This window comes from Neoarius graeffei, chromosome 18 (assembly GCF_027579695.1).
Source record: "Neoarius graeffei isolate fNeoGra1 chromosome 18, fNeoGra1.pri, whole genome shotgun sequence".
Taxonomy (NCBI): Eukaryota; Metazoa; Chordata; class Actinopteri; order Siluriformes; family Ariidae; genus Neoarius; species Neoarius graeffei.
Window position 1 is genome coordinate 67,903,007 of NC_083586.1, and position 22,525 is coordinate 67,925,531.

Below are 22,525 nucleotides of genomic sequence, written 5' to 3' on the forward strand. Positions count from 1 at the left end.
TGTCAGAAAGCACCTGTTTGATACACAACCCCTTGTGAAGTTCTGGACCAGTTGTCAGGCAGAATTTCCAGAGCTTGCAACAAAAGCAGTAAGATGTCTTCTACCATTCCCAACCACATACCTCTGTGAGAGTGGTTTTTCAACACTTGCATACATAAAGAACAAGTACAGGGCAAGGCTGGCATCTGAAAATGACATGAGACTGGCACTTTCTACAACAATATCCCCCCAGATAGACAGACTGTGTGCAAATCATCATGCCCAGGTATCTCATTAGCAGGTAAGAAACCCCCTGCCACCCGCACGCACACACACACGCACACACAGGGGGCTGCAGGCTACTGCTTAGTCTGAATGGTGGTCCCTGGGGCAGAACCAGTTGAAATCCCCTGGGGGAATTGACTCGCTTTTGTAACCTGCCTCAAGTGGCCATTCAAGGAACTGCAGATTTTAGCGCTTCAGCATTGGCTTCACTTTTCAGGAGGGAAGGTTACCATTTGATTTAAACACACACACACACACAGCATGAAGGAAACACTCAGTGTCATTTTGTTGCCTGAATTTATCATTCCTGGTTTGGTCTAGTTTTTGATTCTTTGATTCATGTATTTTGTCCTTTGCCTCTAATATCCTGTTTGCTTTTCATCTGACTCTGTGCCTGATTTCTGATCACATTGGATTTGTCTCTAAATCAATGTCTCTAGATAAATCTTTAACTGCATTTACTTCTGCCCCCAGTGCCTACCTGACAGATTATTTTGCCATCCCAGTGGATGCAGCAGGAGAGGTAGGCTGGCCAAGTGCCATGGCAGCTCAAGGGAAGCTGCCTAGAGAACAAAACCAGCATCTGGGTGAATTAGATGCAAAGGTTAATCTACTCACTCTCCCAAGCTCTCAGATCTCACCAACTGCTGACAACACCACCCAAATCACTCATTTCCTGTCCTGAAAAGTATTCAGGTGAACCATGCAGTCCTGCTCCTGTGCCCCCTTTCCCTGTATTTCTCCAAGAAAATAAATGTCCCTGATCACCAAAATATTACTCAATTCATTTATTTGATCACAGGGAAAAGCACTCAGATGGGTTACAGCCATATGGAAACATGGTGGGGACCCTTTGTCCTTTTATGACCACTTTGTTGACCTGTTCCATAAAGTTTTTTTTTACCACATGCCAGAGGGCAATGAAATCAGAGCAGAACAGCTACTCACTGTGACACAAGAACACAGCTGAATACACACTAGAGTTACACACACTTGCAGCTGTAAGTCGATGGAATAAGCCCATGTTGAAAGCAGCTTTATGCCAAGGTCTCAACTCTGAGGTGCTCAAGGACCTGGTGTGCCATGACGACAAGATGTCCCTTGAATCCCTGATTGACCTGTCCATCTGTCTTGACAAACTGATCAGAAACAGACAGACCTACTGGGAAGCTGTCAGTCCTGCACCCTCTGCCGACCATCATGAATCCCTGCAGCACGGACAAGACAAGCTCACCTGCACTGAATGTGAAAATCACAGAAGAGAGTGACTGTGCTTCTACTACAGCATCCCTAAAAACTTTGTGGCCCAGTGGCCCAACTGCACCAAGACTCACAACAAGGTCCTTCCCCCTCAGGCTGAGAGGACATCCACATCCCCACGTTCTCTCATGGTGAGTCTATCTCACTTTCTATCTCATCAATCATTCACCTTAAAGGTCCAGATAAAGCACTCAGGATGTTTCTGTCATCTCAGCACTGATTGAGTCCAGAGCCACAGACAGCTTCATGGACCATGACACCATCATGTGACTCAACATCCCCACACAGCCACTATAATATCCCCTTAAGATTAAAGCCATAGATGGGGAAATCTCATGATTGCATCTACGTCAGTGGAAAATCCCAGCAAGCCCATCATGACCCCATCCCAGAAGTATATCATGACCTCAGTGAAGTGTTCCAGCGGTCTACAGCACCATAGACCACATGACTGCACCACTGACCTCCTGCCTCATACCATATATGTCATTCTCCACCCCGAACATCCACTCTGGAGATTATGGATCTCTCATGCCAGTGCCGATCCAGATCCGGGATGGGAATTCCATCTCACCTGTATTCACTTCCTGGCTTTCACCGCTGCTTATAAATATGCCATTCTCAGAATCTGACTTTGCCAGAACATCTCGTTTGCTACTCTAGCCATTTCTGTGCCTTTTTGTGTCTCATGGTTTTTTGCTCTAGCTATTTTTCTGGTTTTTATTGCACTGTTTTTTTCTTGTTCATGGCTTTTTGCACTAGCATTTATTCTTGTTCATGGTTTTTTTGCACTAGCATTTTTGCCCTTGCCTGTCTTGTGTTTTTGTCAAGTTTTTTGTCTCTTTTTTTTTTCTTCCCGGACTATTTTTGCCATTTGTTTCTTGTCCTGTTTGTTTACCTTTTTGCCATGCCCTTTTTCCCTGGATTAAATCACCTTATTTATTGGATAACTGTCTGTGTTCTGCTTTTGGATCCTATCTCACCACACCTCCACCACCCATGACAGTATGTTCTGGCCAACATGGATACAGTGGAACTCACCCGTCTGAGAATGGTTATCCAGCAGCAAGGGACTCTCCTTGGGACCCATCAACAAGACCTCCAGCAGATCACCTAGAACCTCGCCACCCTGTCCAACTCACTCAACCTCCTCACTACACAGATGCAGGGCTATCAAGCCATGCCTACCCCTGCCCAGCCATCACCTACTTCAGCTCCTGCCACTGCTTTTCTCCGTGAGCCGAGACTCCCAGTGCCTCAGCCCTATGATGGAGAGCCAGGTACTTGCAGATTGTTCCTATCTCAATGCTCATTGATCATGGAGTTGCAACCTCTGACCTTCCCCACAGAACGCTCCCAGGTGGCATATATCATCACGCTCCTCACCAGCAAGGCCAGGGAGTGGGGAACAGTGGTCTGGGACACCAATGCTCCCTGTTGCTCCAGTTTCAAAGATTTCTCTGAGGAGATGGGGCGAACTTTCAACTGCTCTCTGTCCGGCTGGGAGGCGGCTAGGGAACTCATGGAGCTGTGGCAGGGGTCCCAGTCTACCTCGGACTACGCCATCAAGTTCCGGACATTAGCGGCATTGTTCAGTTGGAACGAGAGCGCCTAGGTCGACGCATTCCTGCATGGCTTGTCCGACGCCATTAAGGATGAACTGGTATCGCAGGAACTGCCGTCGGACCTCTCCAGTCTCATGGATCTCGCCAACCGTATCGACGCCCAGTTCCAGCAATGGAGGAGAGAGAAGACCTGCCCCAGCTTCACCTCCTCTCCACTTCCTGCCTCGCCCATTGAACCCATGCAGGTAGATCGGGTACAGGTGTCAGCGGAGGAACGACAGTGCCGGTGGAGCACAGGGGCCTGTTTCTACTGCAGTCAGCGAGGACACATCTGCTGAGCCTGCCCGCTAAAGGGAAAGAGACCACCAGTGAATCGAGGGGCCCTGGTGGGCAACGCTCGGAACCAGCCCCCTGCTGATCGACCATTGATCCCTGTCATCGTCATCCATGACAGCCAGCATCACCATCTCCAGGCCCTCATCGACTCAAGGGCAGACAGGAACCTGATCTGCTCCACCACTGCCAAGCGTCTGGGAATCCCGCTACTCGCCCTCGACATCCTGACACTCAATGGCACCGGCTTGACCACCATCACCGACCTTACCACCCCGCTCACCCTGAGGATCTCCGGCTACCACTCTGAAACCATCCAACTCCACGTCATGAACAACCCCCACGTACCCATCATCCTAGGATTACCCTGGTTAACACAGCACAACCCCCACCTAAACTGGGCTGATAACACCATCCTAGGCTGGAGCCATTCCTGCCTAGCTTCCTGCCTGAACTCCGCTCTGCCTCCCGCCAAACCACCGCAGCCTTCAGCCAGAGAGTTTCCCAACCTCTCTCACGTGCCTCCGTAATACATGGACTTAAGATTCGTCTTCAGCAAGACCCAAGCAATGTCCCTCCCTCCTCACAGACCCTATGACTGTGGAATCAACCTCCTGCCCAGGACAGCGCCACCCAAAGGGCGATTCTACTCTCTCTCTCCCATTGAAAGGCAAGCCATGGAGAAGTACATCTCTGAGTCTCTGGCAGCTGGGATCATCTGCACTTCTTCCTCTCCAGCAGGGGCAGGATTCTTCTTCATGGAGAAGAAGGACAAGTCGTTCTGCCCCTGCATTGATGATTGAGGTCTCAACACCATCACAGTCAAGAACTGCTACCCACTACCGCTCACAACCACGGCCTTTGAACTACTCCAGGGAGCCAAGATATTTACCAAGTTGGACTTACGCAATCTACCATCTCATCAGGATCAGGGAGGGGGACGAGTGGAAGATGGCCTTTAACACCTCCACTGTCCACTACGAGTACCTCGTGGTCCCTTTCGGCCTGACCAATGCGCCCGCAGTCTTCCAGGCACTCATCAACAACGTCCTAAGGGACTTTCTTAACATCTTCATTTTCATATACCTGGATGACATCCTGTTCTTCTCTCTCTCCCTGGAGGAACACTGGGGCCACGTCCAGCGCCTGCTAGAAAATAAGCTGTTTGTCAAGGCAGAAAAGAGCGAATTCCACCAGAGCTCTGTCTTATTTCTGGGGTTCATCATCTCCCTGGCTAGGATCCAGATGGACCCCCTCAAACTTGAGGCAGTCGCTGACTGGCCCACCCCATCCTCACGATGACAGCTCCAGCGTTTCCTGGGATTCGCCAATTTCTACACTTCATCCATGACTTCAGCATGGTGGCCGGACCTCTCACTGCCTTGACCTCGATTAAGACCTCATTCAAGTGGGGGGAGGAAGCAGAGAAAGCCTTCTCCATGCTCAAGCACAAGTTCACCACAGCACCCATTCTCACCATACCCGATCCGACCAAACAGTTCATCGTGGAGGTCGACCCTTCTGAGTCTGGAGTCAGAGCCATTCTCTCCCAGAGGGCCAACGATAACAAGGTCCACCCCTGCTCCTTCTTCTCTCGCTAGCTGTCCCCTGCTGAATGAAATTACGACATCAGCGACAGAAAGCTGTTGGCTGTCAAGCTAGCCCTGGAGGAGTGGAGGCACTGGCTCAAGGGGTCAGATCTCCCCTTCCTTGTCTGGACCGACCACAAAAACCTGGATTACCTCAAGTCCGCCAAACGCCTTAACTCACAACAAGCCTGATGGTCTCTTTTCTTCTCCCGGTTCCAATTCACACTCTCCTACCACCCAGGCTCCAAGAATGGCAAACCCAATGCCCTGTCCAGGATATTCTCTGCCCACCAGGAGGAGTCTAGTATGCTCAAAACCATCCTCCCTCCACGCTGTCTGGTGGGAGCCGCCCTACTTGAGGTAGAGATATTGGTGCAGAAGGCCCTGGAGCAGGACCCCTGAGAAGGTAATTCAAGCAACATACCACCTAACCATCTGTTTGTTCCCTGTTCTGTGTGAACCCAGGTGCTGCAGTGGGGTTATAGCTCCAAGTTGGCTTGTCACCCGGGAGCTGCTCGAACCCTGGCACTCATCCAACAGCACTTCTGGTAGCCATCCATCAAGGAAGATGTCCAGGAGTTCATGGCAGCCTGCAACACATGTTCCCAGAACAAGACAGCCAATCAACCCCATGCCGGCCTGCAAAGACCCCTCCCGATTCCTCATCGACCCCGATCTCACATCGCCCTGGACTTCGTCACAGGACTCCCCAACTCAGATGGCAACACATGCATCCTCACAGTTATTGACCGTTTCTCCAAGACAGTCCATTTCATCCCTCTGCCCAAGCTTCCCACAGCTAAAGAAATCCCCGAATTACTCATCCTTCACATTTTCCGCCTACACGGACTCCCCACTGATATCGTCTCCGACTGGGATCCTCAGTTCACTGCGCAGTTCTGGAGGGCCTTCTGCAAACTCATTGGGGCCTCCTGTAGTCTCTCCTCAGGGTTCCATCCTCAAACCAATGGTCAGGCGGAATGGGCGAATCAAGATTTGGAGGTGGCACTCAGGTGCATGGCATCCAGGGATGCTGGTTCTTGGAGTAAGTACTTACCTTGGGTCGTGTACACTCACAACACTCTCCCTTCATCTGCCACAGGTCTCTCGCCCTTCCAGTGCTCCCTAGATTACCAACCACCACTCTTGCCCAACCAAGAGGAGGGGGTCACCATACCCTCAGCCCAGACCTTCATACGCCACTGCAGGAGAACATAGGCATTGGCCTAGAGAAGACTCATTCGGTCCGCCCTAGCATCCAAGAGGCAGGCCGACAAACACCACTCTAAGGCACCCACCTACCGGGTGGGGCAGCAAGTCATGCTCTCCACGCGCCATCTGCCACTCAGAACCATCTCCCACAAACTGGCCCCAGATACCTAGGACCCTTCCTCATTAGCAAGGTAATCAATCCATGTTCCATCAGACTGGCATTACCACTCACCATGCAACATATTCAGCCCACTTTCCACATGTCACAGCTTAAACCTCTGGTCTCTAGTTCTTTGTATGGGGTATGTATGTCCATCCACTGATGATGAGGTCATCAATAGAGAGTGATAGGAATGTGTGCTGTGCTTTTGTCATTATAAAAATATGACATCACACTATTGAGTTTCAAATTTGTGAATACAAGTGAATTTTTTTAGAAACTTGTTATATTCACACACACAAAACTATACCTCTAAAAATATGGCAGGTTCTCCTTTTTCTCCTTTCTGTGGTTCTGTAGATACCTGCAGATAGAACAGAGGATGGAGGGATAGATGAGAGAGAGCGAGAGAGTAAACTGTAGCTACTTTCCGAATTCTTTAAGTTAGATTTAGCTGGACAATGTGATGGACATATAAAGTATAGAAAATATGAAAAATTAAGTACCTGTTCATTCGAGAGGTCATTTCCATTTCTGGTGGCCAGTCCAAAACGATCCTGATACTCCTCATATTCCTCATATTCCACATATTCCTCATAATCTCTCACCTCATACTCCATCCCATCATCAAACTCCTCATATTCCACAATCTGTAAAATGGCAAGGAGATTTTTTTTTATGCTAGATACTGACAGAAATATAGGAGAACTTCAGGAGACCCTCAAAAGAACTATAAAAAAACTGAAGGAGAATTTCAGGAGAATGTCAGGAGAACATTTGAAGAACCTTCAGGGAACTTCAGAAGAATTTTAGGAGACATTGAGGAGAACTTCAGGAGATGTTTAAGAAACTTTTAGAAGAATGTCAGGAGAATTTTAAGTGAAGTTTAGACAAACTTTAGGATAGTTTAAGGAGAACTTCAGGACAACTTTTCAAAGAATGTCTTGCAACCATTAGGAGAGCTTTTGGTGACCTTCAGGAGAACATTAAGAGAACTTCAGTATTCACTTTCCTTATGTGGCCAAAGTTTCCTGATCTAATTAACCCTCACTCTGTGAACATGCTGTGACCACATCCACTCACCTCATAATCAGTGATGTTGGGTCCAGTGGTAACCGTGGAAACCGATAGGTCACTGTAGAGGTCACTGTAGAGGTCATCATATTCCTCAACAGCTGGCTTCCTGGGAACTTTCTGCACCTAAACACACGTTGTCATAGCAACAAGTCTTATAAGGCATCAATAATTCTAGAAATGTGCAAGTAGATAAAACTTGACCAAAGCAGGTTTCTTGTAGCATAACTTTAATGCATTCATTATTTTATGGTATCCAGTATTCCATAATAATAATAATAATAATAATAATAATAATACATTTTATTTATAAGCACCTTTCGTGACACTCAAGGACTCTTTACAAGAATAAAACAGATAAAATAAACAGCAGATAAAAACTACACAATATAAAATGGAAAGAAGATAATTTTTTTTATAATAGAATATTGTTATGAACAGAACCGGTGACAAAGGGCAGCCCTGCCGGAGTCCAACATGCACTGGGAACAGGTCTGACTTACTGCCGGCAATGCGAACCAGACTCCTGCTCCGTTCGTACAGGGACCGGACAGCCCTTAGCAAAGAGCCCCGAACCCCATACTCCCGAAGCACCCCCCACAGAATACTACGGGGGACACGGTCAAATGCCTTCTCCAGATCCACAAAGCACATGTGGACTGGTTGGGCAAACTCCCATGAACCCTCGAGCACCCTATGAAGGGTATAGAGCTGGTCCAGTGTTCCGCGACCAGGACGAAAACCGCATTGTTCCTCCTGGATCCGAGGTTCGACTATTGGTCGAATTCTCCTCTCCAGTACCCTGGAGTAAACCTTCCCTGGGAGGCTGAGAAGTGTGATTCCCCTATAATTGGGGCACACTCTCCGGTCCCCTTTCTTAAAAAGAGGGACCACCACCCCAGTCTGCCACTCCAGAGGCACTGTCCCTGACCGCCACGCGATGTTGCAGAGGCGTGTCAACCAAGACAGCCCCACAACATCCAGAGACTTGAAATACTCAGGGCGGATCTCATCCACCCCCGGTGCCTTGCCACCGAGGAGCTTGCAAACCACCTCAGTGACTTCGGCTTGGGTAATGGACGAGTCCACCTCTGAGTCATCAGCCTCAGTCTCCTCAGTGGAAGACATGACGGTGGGATTGAGGAGATCCTCAAAGTATTCCTTCCACCGCCCGACAATGTCCCCAGTCGAGGTCAACAGCTCCCCACCCGCACTGTAAACAGTGTTGGCAGAGTACTGCTTCCCCCTCCTGAGGCGCCGGACGGTTTGCCAGAATTTCTTCGAGGCCGACCGATAGTCCTTCTCCATGGCCTCCCCGAACTCCTCCCAGTTCCGAGTTTTTGCCTCCGCAACTGCCCGAGCTGCAGCACGCCTGGCCTGCCGATACCCGTCAGCTGCCTCGGGAGTCCTGGAGGTTAACATGGCCCGATAGGACTCCTTCTTCAGCTTGACGGCATCCCTTACTTCTGGTGTCCACCACCGGGTTCGGGGATTGCCGCCACGACAGGCACCGGAGACCTTGCGGCCACAGCTCTGAACAGCTGCATCCACAATGGAGGTAGAGAACATGGTCCACTCAGACTCAATGTCCCCCGCCTCCCTCGGAAGCTGGGAAAAGCTCTCCCAGAGGTGGGAGTTAAAGACCTCCCCAACAGAGTGCTCGGCCAGACGTTCCCAGCAGACCCTCACCATACGTTTGGGCCTGCCAGGTCTGTCCAGCTTCCTCCTCCGCCAGCGGATCCAACTCACCACCAGGTGGTGATCAGTTGACAGCTCAGCCCCTCTCTTCACCCGAGTGTCCAAGACATAGGGCCGGAGATCAGATGAAACGACTACAAAGTCTATCATTGACCTCCGACCTAAGGTGTCCTGGTGCCACGTGCACTTATGGACACCCCTATGCTCGAACATGGTGTTCGTTATGGACAAACCGTGACTAGCACAGAAGTCCAATAACAAAACACCACTCGGGTTCAGATCGGGGAGGCCGTTCCTCCCAACCACGCCCCTCCAGGTGTCACTGTCATCTCCCACGTGAGCATTGAAGTCCCCCAGTAACACAATGGAGTCCCCAGTCTGAGCACTCCTCAGTACCTCTCCCAGGGACTCCAAGAAGGCCGGATACTCTATACTGCTATTTGGGCCATAGGCACAAACAACAGCAAGAGCCCTCTCCCCAATCCGAAGGCGCAGCGAGGCGACCCTCTCGTTCACTGGGGTAAACTCCAACACATGGCGGCTGAGCTGGGGAGCTATAAGCAAGCCCACACCAGCCCGCCGCCGCTCACCACGGGCGACTCCAGAGAAGTGGAGAGTCCAGCCCCTCTCGAGGAGCTGGGTTCCAGAGCCCAAGCTGTGCGTGGAGGTGAGCCCGACTATCTCTAGCCGGTACCTCTCAACCTCCCGCACAAGCTCAGGCTCTTTCCCCCCCAGCGAAGTGACATTCCATGTCCCAACAGCCAGCCGCTGTGTCCGGGGATCAGGTCGTCGAGGCCCCCGCCTTCGACTGCCACCCAATCCACATTGCACCAGTCCCCTACTGCTACCTCTGTGGGTGGTGAACCCACAGGAGGTCGGGCCCACGTCAGCTCTTCGGGCTGAGCCCGGCCGGGCCCCATGGGCAAAGGCCCGGCCACCAAGCGCTCGCATACGAGCCCCAACCCCGGGCCTGGCTCCAGGGTGGGGCCCCGGCTGCGTCATCCCGGGCGACGTCACGGTCCTCGGATTTTTCTCCATAGGGGTTTTGGTGAACTGCTCTTAGTCTGGCCTGTCACCTAGGACCTGTCTGCCTTGGGAAACCCTGACAGGGGCATAATGCCCCTGACAACATAGCTCCTAGGATCATTCAAGCACACAAACCCCTCCACCACAATAAGGTGGCAGTTCAAGGAGGGGCTGGATCTGGGGCCGGTTCTGTTCATAATTTTTATGGACAGAATTTCTAGGCGCAGCCAGGGACCAGAAGGAATCCTGTTTGGGAACCACAGGATTTCATCTCTGCTTTTTGCGGATGATGTTGTCCTGTTGGCTTCTTCAAACCAGGACCTTCAGCATGCACTGGGGCGGTTTGCAGTCGAGTGTGAAGCAGCTGGGATGAGAATCAGCACCTCCAAGTCCGAGGCCATGGTTCTCGACCGGAAAAGGGTGGCTTGCCCTCTCCAGGTTGGTGGAGAAGTTCTGCCTCAAGTGGAGGAGTTTAAGTATCTCGGGATCTTGTTCATGAGTGAGGGAAGGATGGAGCGTGAGATCGACAGGCGGATCGGTGCAGCCTCCGCAGTGATGCGGTCGCTTTACCGGTCCGTTGTGGTGAAGAAGGAGCTGAGCCAAAAGGCGAAGCTCTCAATTTACCGGTCGATCTACGTTCCGACTCTCACCTATGGTCATGAGCTTTGGGTAATGACCGAAAGGACAAGATCGCGGATACAAGCGGCCGAAATGAGTTTCCTTCGCAGGGTGGCTGGGCGCTCCCTTAGAGATAGGGTGAGAAGCACAGTCACTCGGGAGGAGCTCGGAGTAGAGCCGCTGCTGCTCCACATCGAGAGGAATCAGCTGAGGTGGCTCGGGCATCTTTTTCGGATGCCTCCTGGACGCCTCCCTGGGGAGGTGTTCCAGGCATGTCCCCCCGGGAGGAGGCCCCGGGGAAGACCCAGGACACGCTGGAGGGACTATGTCTCTCGGCTGGCCTGGGAACGCCTCGGTGTTCTTCCCGAGGAGCTGGCCGAGGTGTCTGGGGAAAGGGAAGTTTGGGCTTCCCTGCTTAGACTGCTGCCTCCGCGACCCGGTCCCGGATAAAGCGGAAGAAGACGAGACGAGACGAGAATATTGTTATTACAATAACAATATTCTATTTTAACTCAATTTTAAATCAACATAATTGGGGAAATGTAGGGTGGCACAGTGGTGCAGTGGTTAGCACTATCGCTTCACAGCAAGAAGGTTCTGGGTTCGAGCCCAGTGGCTGACGGGGTCCTTTCTGTGTGGAATTTGCATGTTCTCCCTGTGTCTGCGTGGGTTTCCTCTGGGTGCTCCGGTTTCCCCCACAGTCCAAAGACATGCAGGTTAGGCTAATTGGCTACTCTAAATTGCCCGTAGGTGTGAATGGTTGTGAGGAGAAAACTTCTATAATAATCTGGTGGAAGGCAACAGAAGACGAGGAAGAAACCTTTATTTGTCACATGCACACTTCAAGCACAGTGAGATTCATCTTCTGCATTTAACCCATTGAAGCAATGAACACACACACAACCAGAGCAGTGGGAAGCCATACCACAGCACCCGGGGAGCAGTCAGGGGTTAGGTACCTTGCTCAGGGACACTTCAGCCCAAGGCCGCCTCATGTTAACCTAACTGCATGGCTTTGAACTGTGGGGGAAACTGGAGTACCCAGAGGAAACCCACGCTGACATGGGGAGAACATGCAAACTCCACACAGAAAGGGCCCCCCCAGTCGCTGGGCTCAAACCCAGAACCTTCTTGCTGTGAGGCAACAGTGCTAACTGCTACACCACTGTGCCACCCAGGAAACAAGAAACTACTACTGTAATTCTTCCCTTGTAGCTTTGATAAGCTGAAGCCATCAGAGCGGACTTAGAACACTAAAGAGAGAGAGAATTGAAGAAGCCATGGCCTAATAGTTAGAGAAGCAGCTTTGGGACCAAAAGGTTGCTGGTTTGATTCCCTGGAGCAGCATGAGTGGCTGAAGAGCCCTTGAGCAAGGCAGCAAACCCCCAACTGCTCCCCAGGCTGCTCTGGGTGTGTTGTATTTCACTCTGGATAAGAGCGTCTGCTAAATACCATCCATCCATTATTTGTAGCTGCTTATCCTATTCTACAGGGTTGCAGGCAAGCTGGAGCCTATCCCAGTTGACTATGGGTGAGAGGCGGGGTACACCCTGGACAAGTTGCCAGGTTATCGCAGGGCTGACACATAGAGACAAGCAACCATTCACACTCACACCTACGGTCACTTTAGAGCCATTCACTCTGGGTTCGAGCCTTGCCGGCCACTGGACTTGAACCCAGAACCTTCTTGCTGTGAGGTGACAGTGCTAACCACTACACCACTGTCCTGCCCCCTGCTAAATGCCATTAATGTAATAATTATTTTAACTAAAGTGGAAATAGACCAAAATTCTGCTGTAATACTACTTAAAAACTTGATTCATGCCGCTGCTCCTGTTTTAAAAATAGCTGCCAAGTGTCACGGTAGTAAATCATAAAAACTGTAGCCATAGGCAACACACACACACACACACACACACACACACACACACACACACACACACACACACAAAGTGAGAATTTTTTATAGGCATAGTACAGGTACACACATGCTTGTTTTTCTGGCAACAAAAATCTGACATCATGTTTAACACTAAAATTAACCAGAGCCAAAACTGAGAGAGAGAGAGAGAGCGAGAGAGAGAGAGAGAGAGAGAGAGAGACTGAGAGAGAGAATGAATGAGATAGATTTTATAAGGACAATAAGATTACTTAAAACTTCTTCATAACTAAATTCCTGTATTGTTAATTGGTTTAACTGAAGGTGAACTTTCATGTTATACCAGTATTAATATTTAAATAATTGTAGGTGGAGCTACCTCCTCAGGGTCCAGTAACAGGCTGGTGTAAGGGAGGGCAGAGTCACAGTCAGGGATGTAGTTCTGACAGTAATCTGCAGCTGCCCTGGGGTCTGGGTCTATTAACAGCTGCTGGATCTCCCCCTGTAAGATATATATACACACACACACACACACACACACACACACACACACACACACAGCTGCTTGTTCAGTGTTTTCAATCAGACTCACTGTTTCAGTGCCAGAAGACCCGTGTGAACACGCAGGAGGATTGATGTCATTCAATATTACACACTTCATATATCACATACCGTACCTCAAACACTTCCTCCTCCAAGAGTCGTCTTCCAAATACCGTAACTCCTTCTGTGCTGATTTTGGGGTTGTCACCTCGGAGGAGGTCAAGGGTCATGACCTTTTCACAGTCAAGGTAGAGTGTGACCTTCTTCCCCTCCACACTGTATGCCAATCTGTGCCACCTGTAAGGTCAGCGGTCAAAGATTAGAACTGTCTGCAAACCAGAAGTTATTTTCCTGAAGAAAAGAAAACCTTTCCTTGAAAATTGCAAGACAAAATTTTATTGGTTGAAAACTTTCACCTGTCACAGGTGTTTGACCACAAGATAAGGGAGGCTGGAAACTGGGGGCTCTTCCCATTCCATTTCAACCTCCCAAACAGGTTGGGGGACAAGGTTATTCCAAGAACAGATATTATATCCATTGGAATACCATAGTACTGAACTACTTCCTGTATGCCGTAGGTACTAAAGAAGGCAACTGGACTTATTTGAAATCCTAAAGCAAGTCCAGTTGCCTTCTTTAGCACTTACAGATTACAATGACCTGGATAACTGAGAACCTTCACAGGCATACTTTCTGTATGGTAGTCTTCTTGGGATCAGCAAGTTTGGCCAGAGGGACAAAGTGGAAGAACAGCCAACTGTTGAAGAATGTCTTTATTACCTGCCACAGGTGTGTCACCACCAGGCTTTAAATTGGTGGATCTTCCTATTCCAAACAACCGTCCCAAACTTGGCAGGCAAGAAAGATATTCCAGTAGTAGTTGGCAGTTTTTCACATTTTCCCTCTGCCATAGCTTCCTGAACTAAATGATGCTACTACACAAGAAGTAGTTCAGTACCCAAGTACAGTATACAGTGGCTTGCAAAAGTATTCATCCCCCTGGGTGTTTGTCCTGTTTTGCTGCATTACAAGCTGGAATTAAAATGGACTTTTGGGGGAGGTTAGCACCAGTTGATTTACACAACACGCCTACAACTTTAAAGATGAAAATTGTTGTTTTATAGTGATGCAAACAATAATTAAGATGAAAAAATACAGAAATCTGGAGTGTGCATAGGTATTCATAGGAATAAACTATAAAAGAAGGTGCATAGGAATCCTTGAAGACGTTTCACCTCTTCTGAAAGGACTGGCCTTTCAGAAGAGAGATGGAATGTCTTCAAGGACTTCAAGCAAATCCAGTTGCCTTCTTTAGCACCTATGGATTGAGATGACCTACAGTAGATGACTGAGAACCTTCAAAAACATATTAAGCCCCTACTTTAATAGTGGACCCTTTCCTGTCTGCTCCAAGTCAGTTTACTTCTTCATTCCTACCCCATCCAGTTGCTTTCTCCTCCTTTTCCTCTTAATCATATTCATATCGTTTCAAAGCCCACAAGCTTTCACTGGCATTGTGTGAGGTTAAATGTCCTGTTCCTGGTACACGAGATCTGTGAAATATGTTGCATTTGACTTGAGGTTGCACCTTAATTCCCAACCTCCAACTAGGAAAAGCCATGCCTCCTCAACTTGCAATTCCGACAAGGTAGTTTTCTAAACTACGAGTTTTGTCAGTTCAATATGGCTGCTCATGGCATCAGAAGTAAATAAAGTAGCACTTCTGATATTTAAATGAGTTACGCTGTCCGTACAAGTACCACTTTACAGTGGTGCTTGAAAGTTTGTGAACCCTTTAGAATTTTCTATATTTCTGCATAAATATGACCTAAAACAACATCAGATTTTCACACAAGTCCTAAAAGTAGATAAAGAGAACCCAGTTCAACAAATGAGACAAAAATATTATACTTGGTCATTTATTTATTGAGGAAAATGATCCAATATTACATATCTGTTAGTGGCAAAAGTATGTGAACCTCTAGGATTAGCAGTAAATTTAAAGGTGAAATTAGAGTCAGGTGTTTTCAATCAATGGGATGACAATCAGGTGTGAGTGGGCACCCTGTTTTATTTAAAGAACAGGGATCTATCAAAGTCTGATCTTCACAACACATGTTTGTGGAAGTGTATCATGGCACGAACAAAGGAGATTTCTGAGGACCTCAGAAAAAGCGTTGTTGATGCACATCAGGCTGGAAAAGGTTACAGAACCATCTCTAAAGAGTTTGGACTCCACCAATCCACAGTCAGACAGATTGTGTACAAATGGAGGAAATACAAGACCATTGTTACCCTCCCCAGGAGTGGTCGACCAGCAAAGATCACTCCAAGAGCAAGGTGTGTAATAGTCATCGAGGTCACAAAAGACCCCAGGGTAACTTCTAAGCAACTGAAGGCCTCTCTCACATTGGCTAATGTTAATGTTCATGAGTCCACCATCAGGAGAACACTGAACAACAATGGTGTGCATGGCAGGGTTGCAAGGAGAAAGCCACTGCTCTCCAAAAAGAACATTGCTGCTCATCTGCAGTTTGCAAAAGATCACGTGGACAAGCCAGAAGGTTATTGGAAAAATGTTTTGTGGACGGATTAGACCAAAATAGAACTTTTTGGTTTAAATGAGAAGTGTTATGTTTGGAGAAAGGAAAGCACTGCATTCCAGCATCAGAACCTTATCCCATCTGTGAAACATGGTGGTGGCAGTATCATGGTTTGGGCCTATTTTACTGCATCTGGGCCAGGACAGCTTGCCATCATTGATGGAACAATGAATTCTGAATTATACCAGCGAATTCTAAAGGAAAATGTCATGACATCTGTCCATGAAGTGAATCTCAAGAGAAGGTGGATCATGCAGCAAGACAGCAACCCTAAGCACACAAGTCGTTCTACCAAAGAATGGTTAAAGAGGGATAAAGTTAATGTTTTGGAATGGCCAAGTCAAAGTCCTGACCTTAATCCAATCGAAATGTTGTGGAAGGACCTGAAGTGAGCAGTTCATGTGAGGAAACCCACCAACATCCCAGAGGTGAAGCTGTTCTGTACGGAGGAATGGGCTAAAATTCCTCCAAACCAGTGTGCAGGACTGATCAACAGTTACCGCAAACGTTTAGTTGCAGTTATTGCTGCACAAGGGGGTCACACCAGATACTGAAAGCAAAGGTTCACATACTTTTGCCACTCACAGATGTGTAATATTGGGTCATTTTCCTTAATAAATAAATGACCAAGTACAATATTTTTGTCTCATTTGTGTAACTGGGTTCTCTTTATCAACTTTTAGGACTTGTGTGAAAATCTGATGATGTTTTAGGTCATATTTATGCAGAAATATAGAAAATTCTAAAGGGTTCACAAACTTTCAAGCACCACTGTAGGTCAATCAACATACATACAAAATCACTTATTAAATCTATAACACTGACTCTACAGATCACTATCTGAGGAGGAAACTATACATCAGTCATCAACTCAAATGCAGCAGACAAGCTTGTGAACTATTATGATTGTGTTAAAAATGTCACATTTAAACATTTAAATTTCTAGAGTAATTACTTTAGTTACATTATTCTACATTTTTTCCTACTGAACAGTCTTCATCTCTGTTGTTTTTTTTTTTTCTGGTGGCTCACTCACTTGCCATCGGCAAGGTTGACCTTTTTGAAGATGGGGTAAAGGTCAGGGCTCGGTTGTCCTTCCTGGTCTTCGTACAGGAAAACGGGCGATCGGCCGAGCTCTAGTCCCAGCTGCTGCACTCCCTCGCTGTCATACAAACTCAACAGGAAACACTGAGCACCACGGTGAGCTCGCACTGTAGCCATCATCGAGAAATCAACTGGAAACTCAGAGTCTACAATCACACACATGGAATACTCACATTACCTGAGATATCCACAGATACTGTACCTGTATTGACATTAACTCTATTCAGCTGAATGTTCTGTCAAACCCACAAATGGATATACTATACTGAGGCCTGGCCTCCTCCACCTCAAGCTACCACATCACCACCACACCATGAGGACCTCAGCATTACTACAGGCTACAGCATGATTTTATACATGTGTGACTTACATACTAATTGGATATTAGTTTTCCAGACATGGGTCTGTTAAATAATGTTTCCTGAGGACTTCTGTAGATTTCCAGTTGGTTCACACAGGATAAGTGACTTCTATATGAATCAGATGGGAGTGCCTTCACACATTATTCTATTCTATTCTATTTTCTTACTAGTGCATCTCAAATATTTAGAATATCATGAAAAAGTTCATTTTTTCATAATTTAATTCAGAAAGATAAACTTTCATATATTCTACATTCATTATATCCATCCATCCATTATCTGTCACCACTTATCCTGTGCAGGGTCCCGGGCAAGCTAGAGCCTATCCCAGCTGACTATGGGCAAGAGGTGGGGTACACCCTGGACAAGTCGCCAGATCATCGCAGATTCATTACATGTAAAGTGAAATATTTCAAGTCTTTTTTTTGTTTTAATTTTGATGATCATGGCTTTATAACTCATGAAAATCAGAAATCCAGTGTTTCAAAATATTAATGTATTTCATTTTGAGTTTGAGTGAAACAATATAAATCCTGTGTATCTCTCGGTCTAATTCAGTACATGTAACCACAATCATGGGGAAGACTGCTGACTTGACAGTTGTCCAGAAGATGATTATTGACACCCTCCACAAGGAGGGTAAGCCACAGAAGGTTATTGCTGAAAAGGCTGGTTGGAAAAGGTGCACAAGCAACAGGGATGAGCGCAGCCTTGAGAAGATTGTCAAGAAAAGTCGATTCAAGAACTTGGAAGAGCTTCACAAGGAGTGGACCAAGGCTGGGGTCAGTGCATCAAGAGCCACCATGCACAGATGTCTTCAGGAAAGGGGCTACAACTGTTATATTTCTAATATCAAGCCCCTCCTGAACCAGAGACAATGTCAGAAGCATCTTACCTGGGCTAAGGAGAGAAAGAATTGGACTGTCACTCAGTGATCCAAAATCCTCTTTTCAGATTAAAGTAAATGTTGCATTTAATTTGAAAATCAAGGTCCTAGAATCTGGAAGAAGAATGGAGAAGCACAGAATCCAAGGGGTTTGAAGTCCAGTGTGAAGTTTTCAGTGTGTGATGATTTGGGTTGCCATTTTATCTGCTGGTGTTGGTCCACTGGGTTTTATCAAGTCCAAAGTCAATGCAGCATCTCCCGGGAGATTTTAGAGCACTTCATGCTTCCATCTGCTCATGAGCTTTATGAAGATGCTGATTTCCTTTTCCAGCAGGACTTAGCACCTACCCACAGTGCCAGAACTACTACCAAATGGTTTTCTGACCCTGATATTCCTGTGCTTGATTGGCCAGCCAATTTGCCTGACCTGAAACCCAGACAGAATCTATGGGCTACTGTCAAGAGGAAGATGAGAAACACCTGACCCAAAAATACAGATGAGCTGAAGGCCACGATCAAAGCAACCTGGGCTTCAATAACACCTCAGCAAGCCCACAGGTTAATCACCTCCATGACACGCTCCACTGATGCAGTAATTCATGGTAAAGGAGCCCCGACCAAGTACTGAGTGTTTAAACGAACACACTTTTTAGATGTTGGACATTTCTGTATTGGAAATAATTTTTTGATTGATCCTCAGAAATATTCTGATCATCTGAGATACTGGATTTGTGATTTTCATGAGCTGTAAGCCATAATCATCAACATTAAAACAAAAAAGGCTTGAAATATTTCACTTTATGTGTAATGAATGTAGAATATATGAACGTTTACCTTTTTGAATTAAATTACAAAAAAATGAACTTTTTCATGATATTCTAATAGTTTGTGATGCATTAGTATTGTGATCTGTGTTTGCGCTCTATTATTATCATGCTGAATTTCATTGTTTATTGTTGTTTTCTGTTTTAGTCTTTTTTTGTAGTTATTTGTATTTTTGCTCAATTGTGTTTAAACAATTTAATCATTTTTGTTCCATTCAATTCAGTTCAGTTTTGTTGCACATTCTGATCTAATTACACATTCCATTATATTCTATTCTTGACTACTGTGTGTTCAATTCTACTTTAGTTCCATATTTTATATCCAATTAATTTTTTTGTCTACACTGTGATCTAAGATTGTATTCTATTCTATTTCATTTTCTTCTGTATCATGATCTCAGTTTTTTTTTGTTGTATTGTATTCTGCTTTTCTACCTGTTTTTAAAAATTTTTCGATTCTATTCTATTTATGCCACATTCTGATCTAGCTTTGCATTTTCTATTCTATCTAGTTTTCTTCTACACTGTCATCTAGGTTTCTATTCTATAATAATTAGTTGTCTGTTGTGTTCTACTCTATACTATTCTATTCAATTCCATTCTACTCAGTAGTGTACTCTATTTAATGCTCTTTTCTATTCTTGTCAGTCCTGCGCACTGTGGCGCGTGCACCTGAAGGTAGTGCACACGCCATTAACAACGCACACCTGAGCGGTGCACATGCTGGAGTCCCAAGCAAACTCCAACATGTGTGCCATTAATGATGCGCACCTGAACTTAATTAAGGAGCAATATGTGCACCTATTTAAGGACTGTTCTGATGCACGATCAGTGCGAAGTGTTATGCTATGTCAGTACGCATTACCGAGCCTTACTACCTGTGTTCCTGCTTTCCTGATTGTTGTTCCTGTTTCTCGTTCTCATTCTTGCTTTGCATCTGATATCCTGTTTGGGTCTTGCCCGACCCTTTGCTTGTTTTATGTTTTGGATTTAGCCTGCTGTATTGGACTGTTTGCCTGTGTGTCTGTTTTCACTCATGTATATATCTTCATCACTGTTGTTATTAAATATACTTCTGAACATACATCCGCCTACTGCATCTGACAGAAAACTTCACCAACAATGGATGCAGCAGAAGTAATACAGTTTGCCATACCTTGGATCTACCATGTTCCTGTAACTCGACCCCTCGCCTTGTATTTCCGGCAGCATTTCGGAATGATCATCCTGGCTATGTACTATGGAATATATCACCCTAGGGGATTCAGTTTGCAGTGTAATCTGTTTTACGAGGACTTTGTAGAACCCAAGCTTCCTGAACTGATCTGGGTGAGCCTCCTGCTCATGTGGACAGCTGGATGGGCTCACTGATGGGTGGAGTACCTTATACGAGTCGAGCTCACAGGCTTTCTTAGCCATGATCCAGTTCATTTTTGAATCGTTAGAAAAGGAGGAATCCCATGAATTTTTTTTTTGGGGGGGGGCATCACACCTATGGCTGATGCAGAGGAGGAGGCCTTCACTCCTGAGCTCCCTCCAGTGGCTGACACAGTGGAGGAGGTCATCACTCCTGAGCTCCCTCCAGTGGCTAATGCAGCGGAGGAGGCCGTCGCTCCTGAACTCCCTCCAGTAGCCGATGTAGAGACAGCAGAGGAGGCTGTTGTTCCAGAGCCCCTCCTAAAGGCGGTCTTTCCAGAGCTCGTTTCTCAGCCAGAGCCAGCACCTGAATCAATGCCTGAACTAGAGTCTGCATCAGAACCCATGCCTGAACCAGAGCCAGCTCTAGTGCCAGTGCCAGACCCAGTGCCAGCTCCAGCGTCAGAGCCAGAGTCTGAGTCAGAGCCAGTGCCAGTGTCAGAGCCAGTGCCAGCACCAGAGCCAATGCCAGCACCAGCATCTGTTTCAGTGCCAGAGCCAATGCCAGCGTCGGAGCCAGTGTCTGCTCCAGAATTAGTGCCAGCATCAGAGTTGGAGTCAGAGATAGCACGAGTGTCTGCTCCAGAACCAGCACCAGAGTCAGAGTCAGCACCAGTGTCTGCTCCAGAACCAGTGCCAGCTCCAGCGTCAGAGCCACAATCTGAGTCAGAGCCAGCTCCAGTGCCAGTGTCAGAGCCGGTGCCAGCACCAGAGCCAATGTCAGTGTCTGTTCCAGTGCCAGAACCAATGCCAGCATCTGTTCCAGTACCAATGCCAATGCCAGCATCTATTCCAGTGCCAGAGCCAAAGCCAGCACCAGCATCTATTCTAGTGCCAGAACCATTGCCAGCACCAGCATCTGATCCAGTGCCAACACCAGTGCCAGTGTCTGTTCCAGTGCCTGTGCCAGTGTCTGTTCCAGAGCCAACACCAGTGTCTGTTTCAGTGCCAATGCCAGCATTTGTTCCAGTGCCAGAGCCAATGCCAGCATCTGTTCTAGTGCCAGAACCAGTGCCAGTGTCTGTTCCAGTGTCTGTTCCAGTGCCAGAGCTAACACTAGCATCTGTTCCAGTGCCAGAACCAATGACAGTGCCAGCATCTGTTCCAGTGCCAGAGCCAACACCAGCGTCAAAGCCAGTGTGTGCTCCAGAATCAGTGCCAGCACCAGAGTTGGAGTCAGAGTCAGTGCCAGTGTCTGCTCCAGAACCAGCGCCAGCACCAGAGTTGGAGTCAGAGTCAGTGCCAGTGTCTGCTCCAGAACCAGTGCCAGCAGCAGAGTTGGAGTCAGTCAGTGCCGGTGTCTACTCCAGAACCTGTGCCAGCGCCAGTGTCTGAGTCTGCTCCAGTGTCAGAGCCAGCATCAGAGCCTGTGCCAGTGTCTACTCCAGAACCTGTGCCAGCACCCATGTCAGAGTCAGCTCCAGTGCCATAGCCAGCATCAGAGCCCATGTCAGTGTCTACTTCAGAGCCAGTGCCCATGTCAGCTAGAGCATCAGAGCCAATGCCAGAGTCAGAGCCAATGCCTGCACCGGCTCCAGTGCCTATGCCAGAGTCAAGGCCAGTGCCAGAACCTAAGCCTGTTCCAGAATCTATGTTAGAGGATGATGGAGCAACCTCTGCCTCAGCTGGCTATGAAGGCATCATCATCCTGCTGCTGCCCGGCTATGAAGAGGTCGTCATCATCTAGCTACCACCCAGCTATAAAGGCATCATCGTCCCACTGCTGCCCGGCTACGAAGGTGGCATTGACCCGCCACCGCCCAGCTACAGTATGAAGGCATTGTCGTTCCATTGCCACCCGGCTATGAAGGCGTCTTCACTCCAACACTGCCCGGCCATGCAAACATCATTGTCGTCATCTTGCCACCCAGCCAGGACCATAGCAATGTGCTGACAGAGCCTGAGTCCTCTACTGAGCCTGAGTCGGAGCTCGTTTCTTGCCTTGAGCCCAAGTCATCCCCAGAGCTCGAGTCAAATCCAAAGCCCAAGTCCAGCCCTGAGCTTGCCCTTGGTAAAATTTTCTATAGATTTCTATAGAAAAAAAATCTATAAAAATTCTATAACATTTCTAAATTAAATTTTATAGAATTTTTATAGACTTTTTGTAGA

The 22,525-nt window shown here is 47.4% G+C and overlaps 1 protein-coding gene across 1 annotated transcript in view; it reads right to left on the reverse strand.

Annotated features, from left to right (window-relative positions):
* col5a3b (collagen, type V, alpha 3b) overlaps window positions 1-22,525 on the reverse strand; it is a 120,769-nt gene that overhangs the window by 79,648 nt on the left and 18,596 nt on the right. The window contains exons 3-8 of the mRNA XM_060899323.1: window positions 16,861-17,074; window positions 13,356-13,518; window positions 13,058-13,180; window positions 7,467-7,583; window positions 6,890-7,033; window positions 6,694-6,747 (exon numbers count right to left, since the gene is read on the reverse strand). Of these exons, the coding sequence (XP_060755306.1) occupies window positions 6,694-6,747; window positions 6,890-7,033; window positions 7,467-7,583; window positions 13,058-13,180; window positions 13,356-13,518; window positions 16,861-17,074 (815 nt within the window). The remainder of the gene's footprint in view (window positions 1-6,693; window positions 6,748-6,889; window positions 7,034-7,466; window positions 7,584-13,057; window positions 13,181-13,355; window positions 13,519-16,860; window positions 17,075-22,525) is intronic.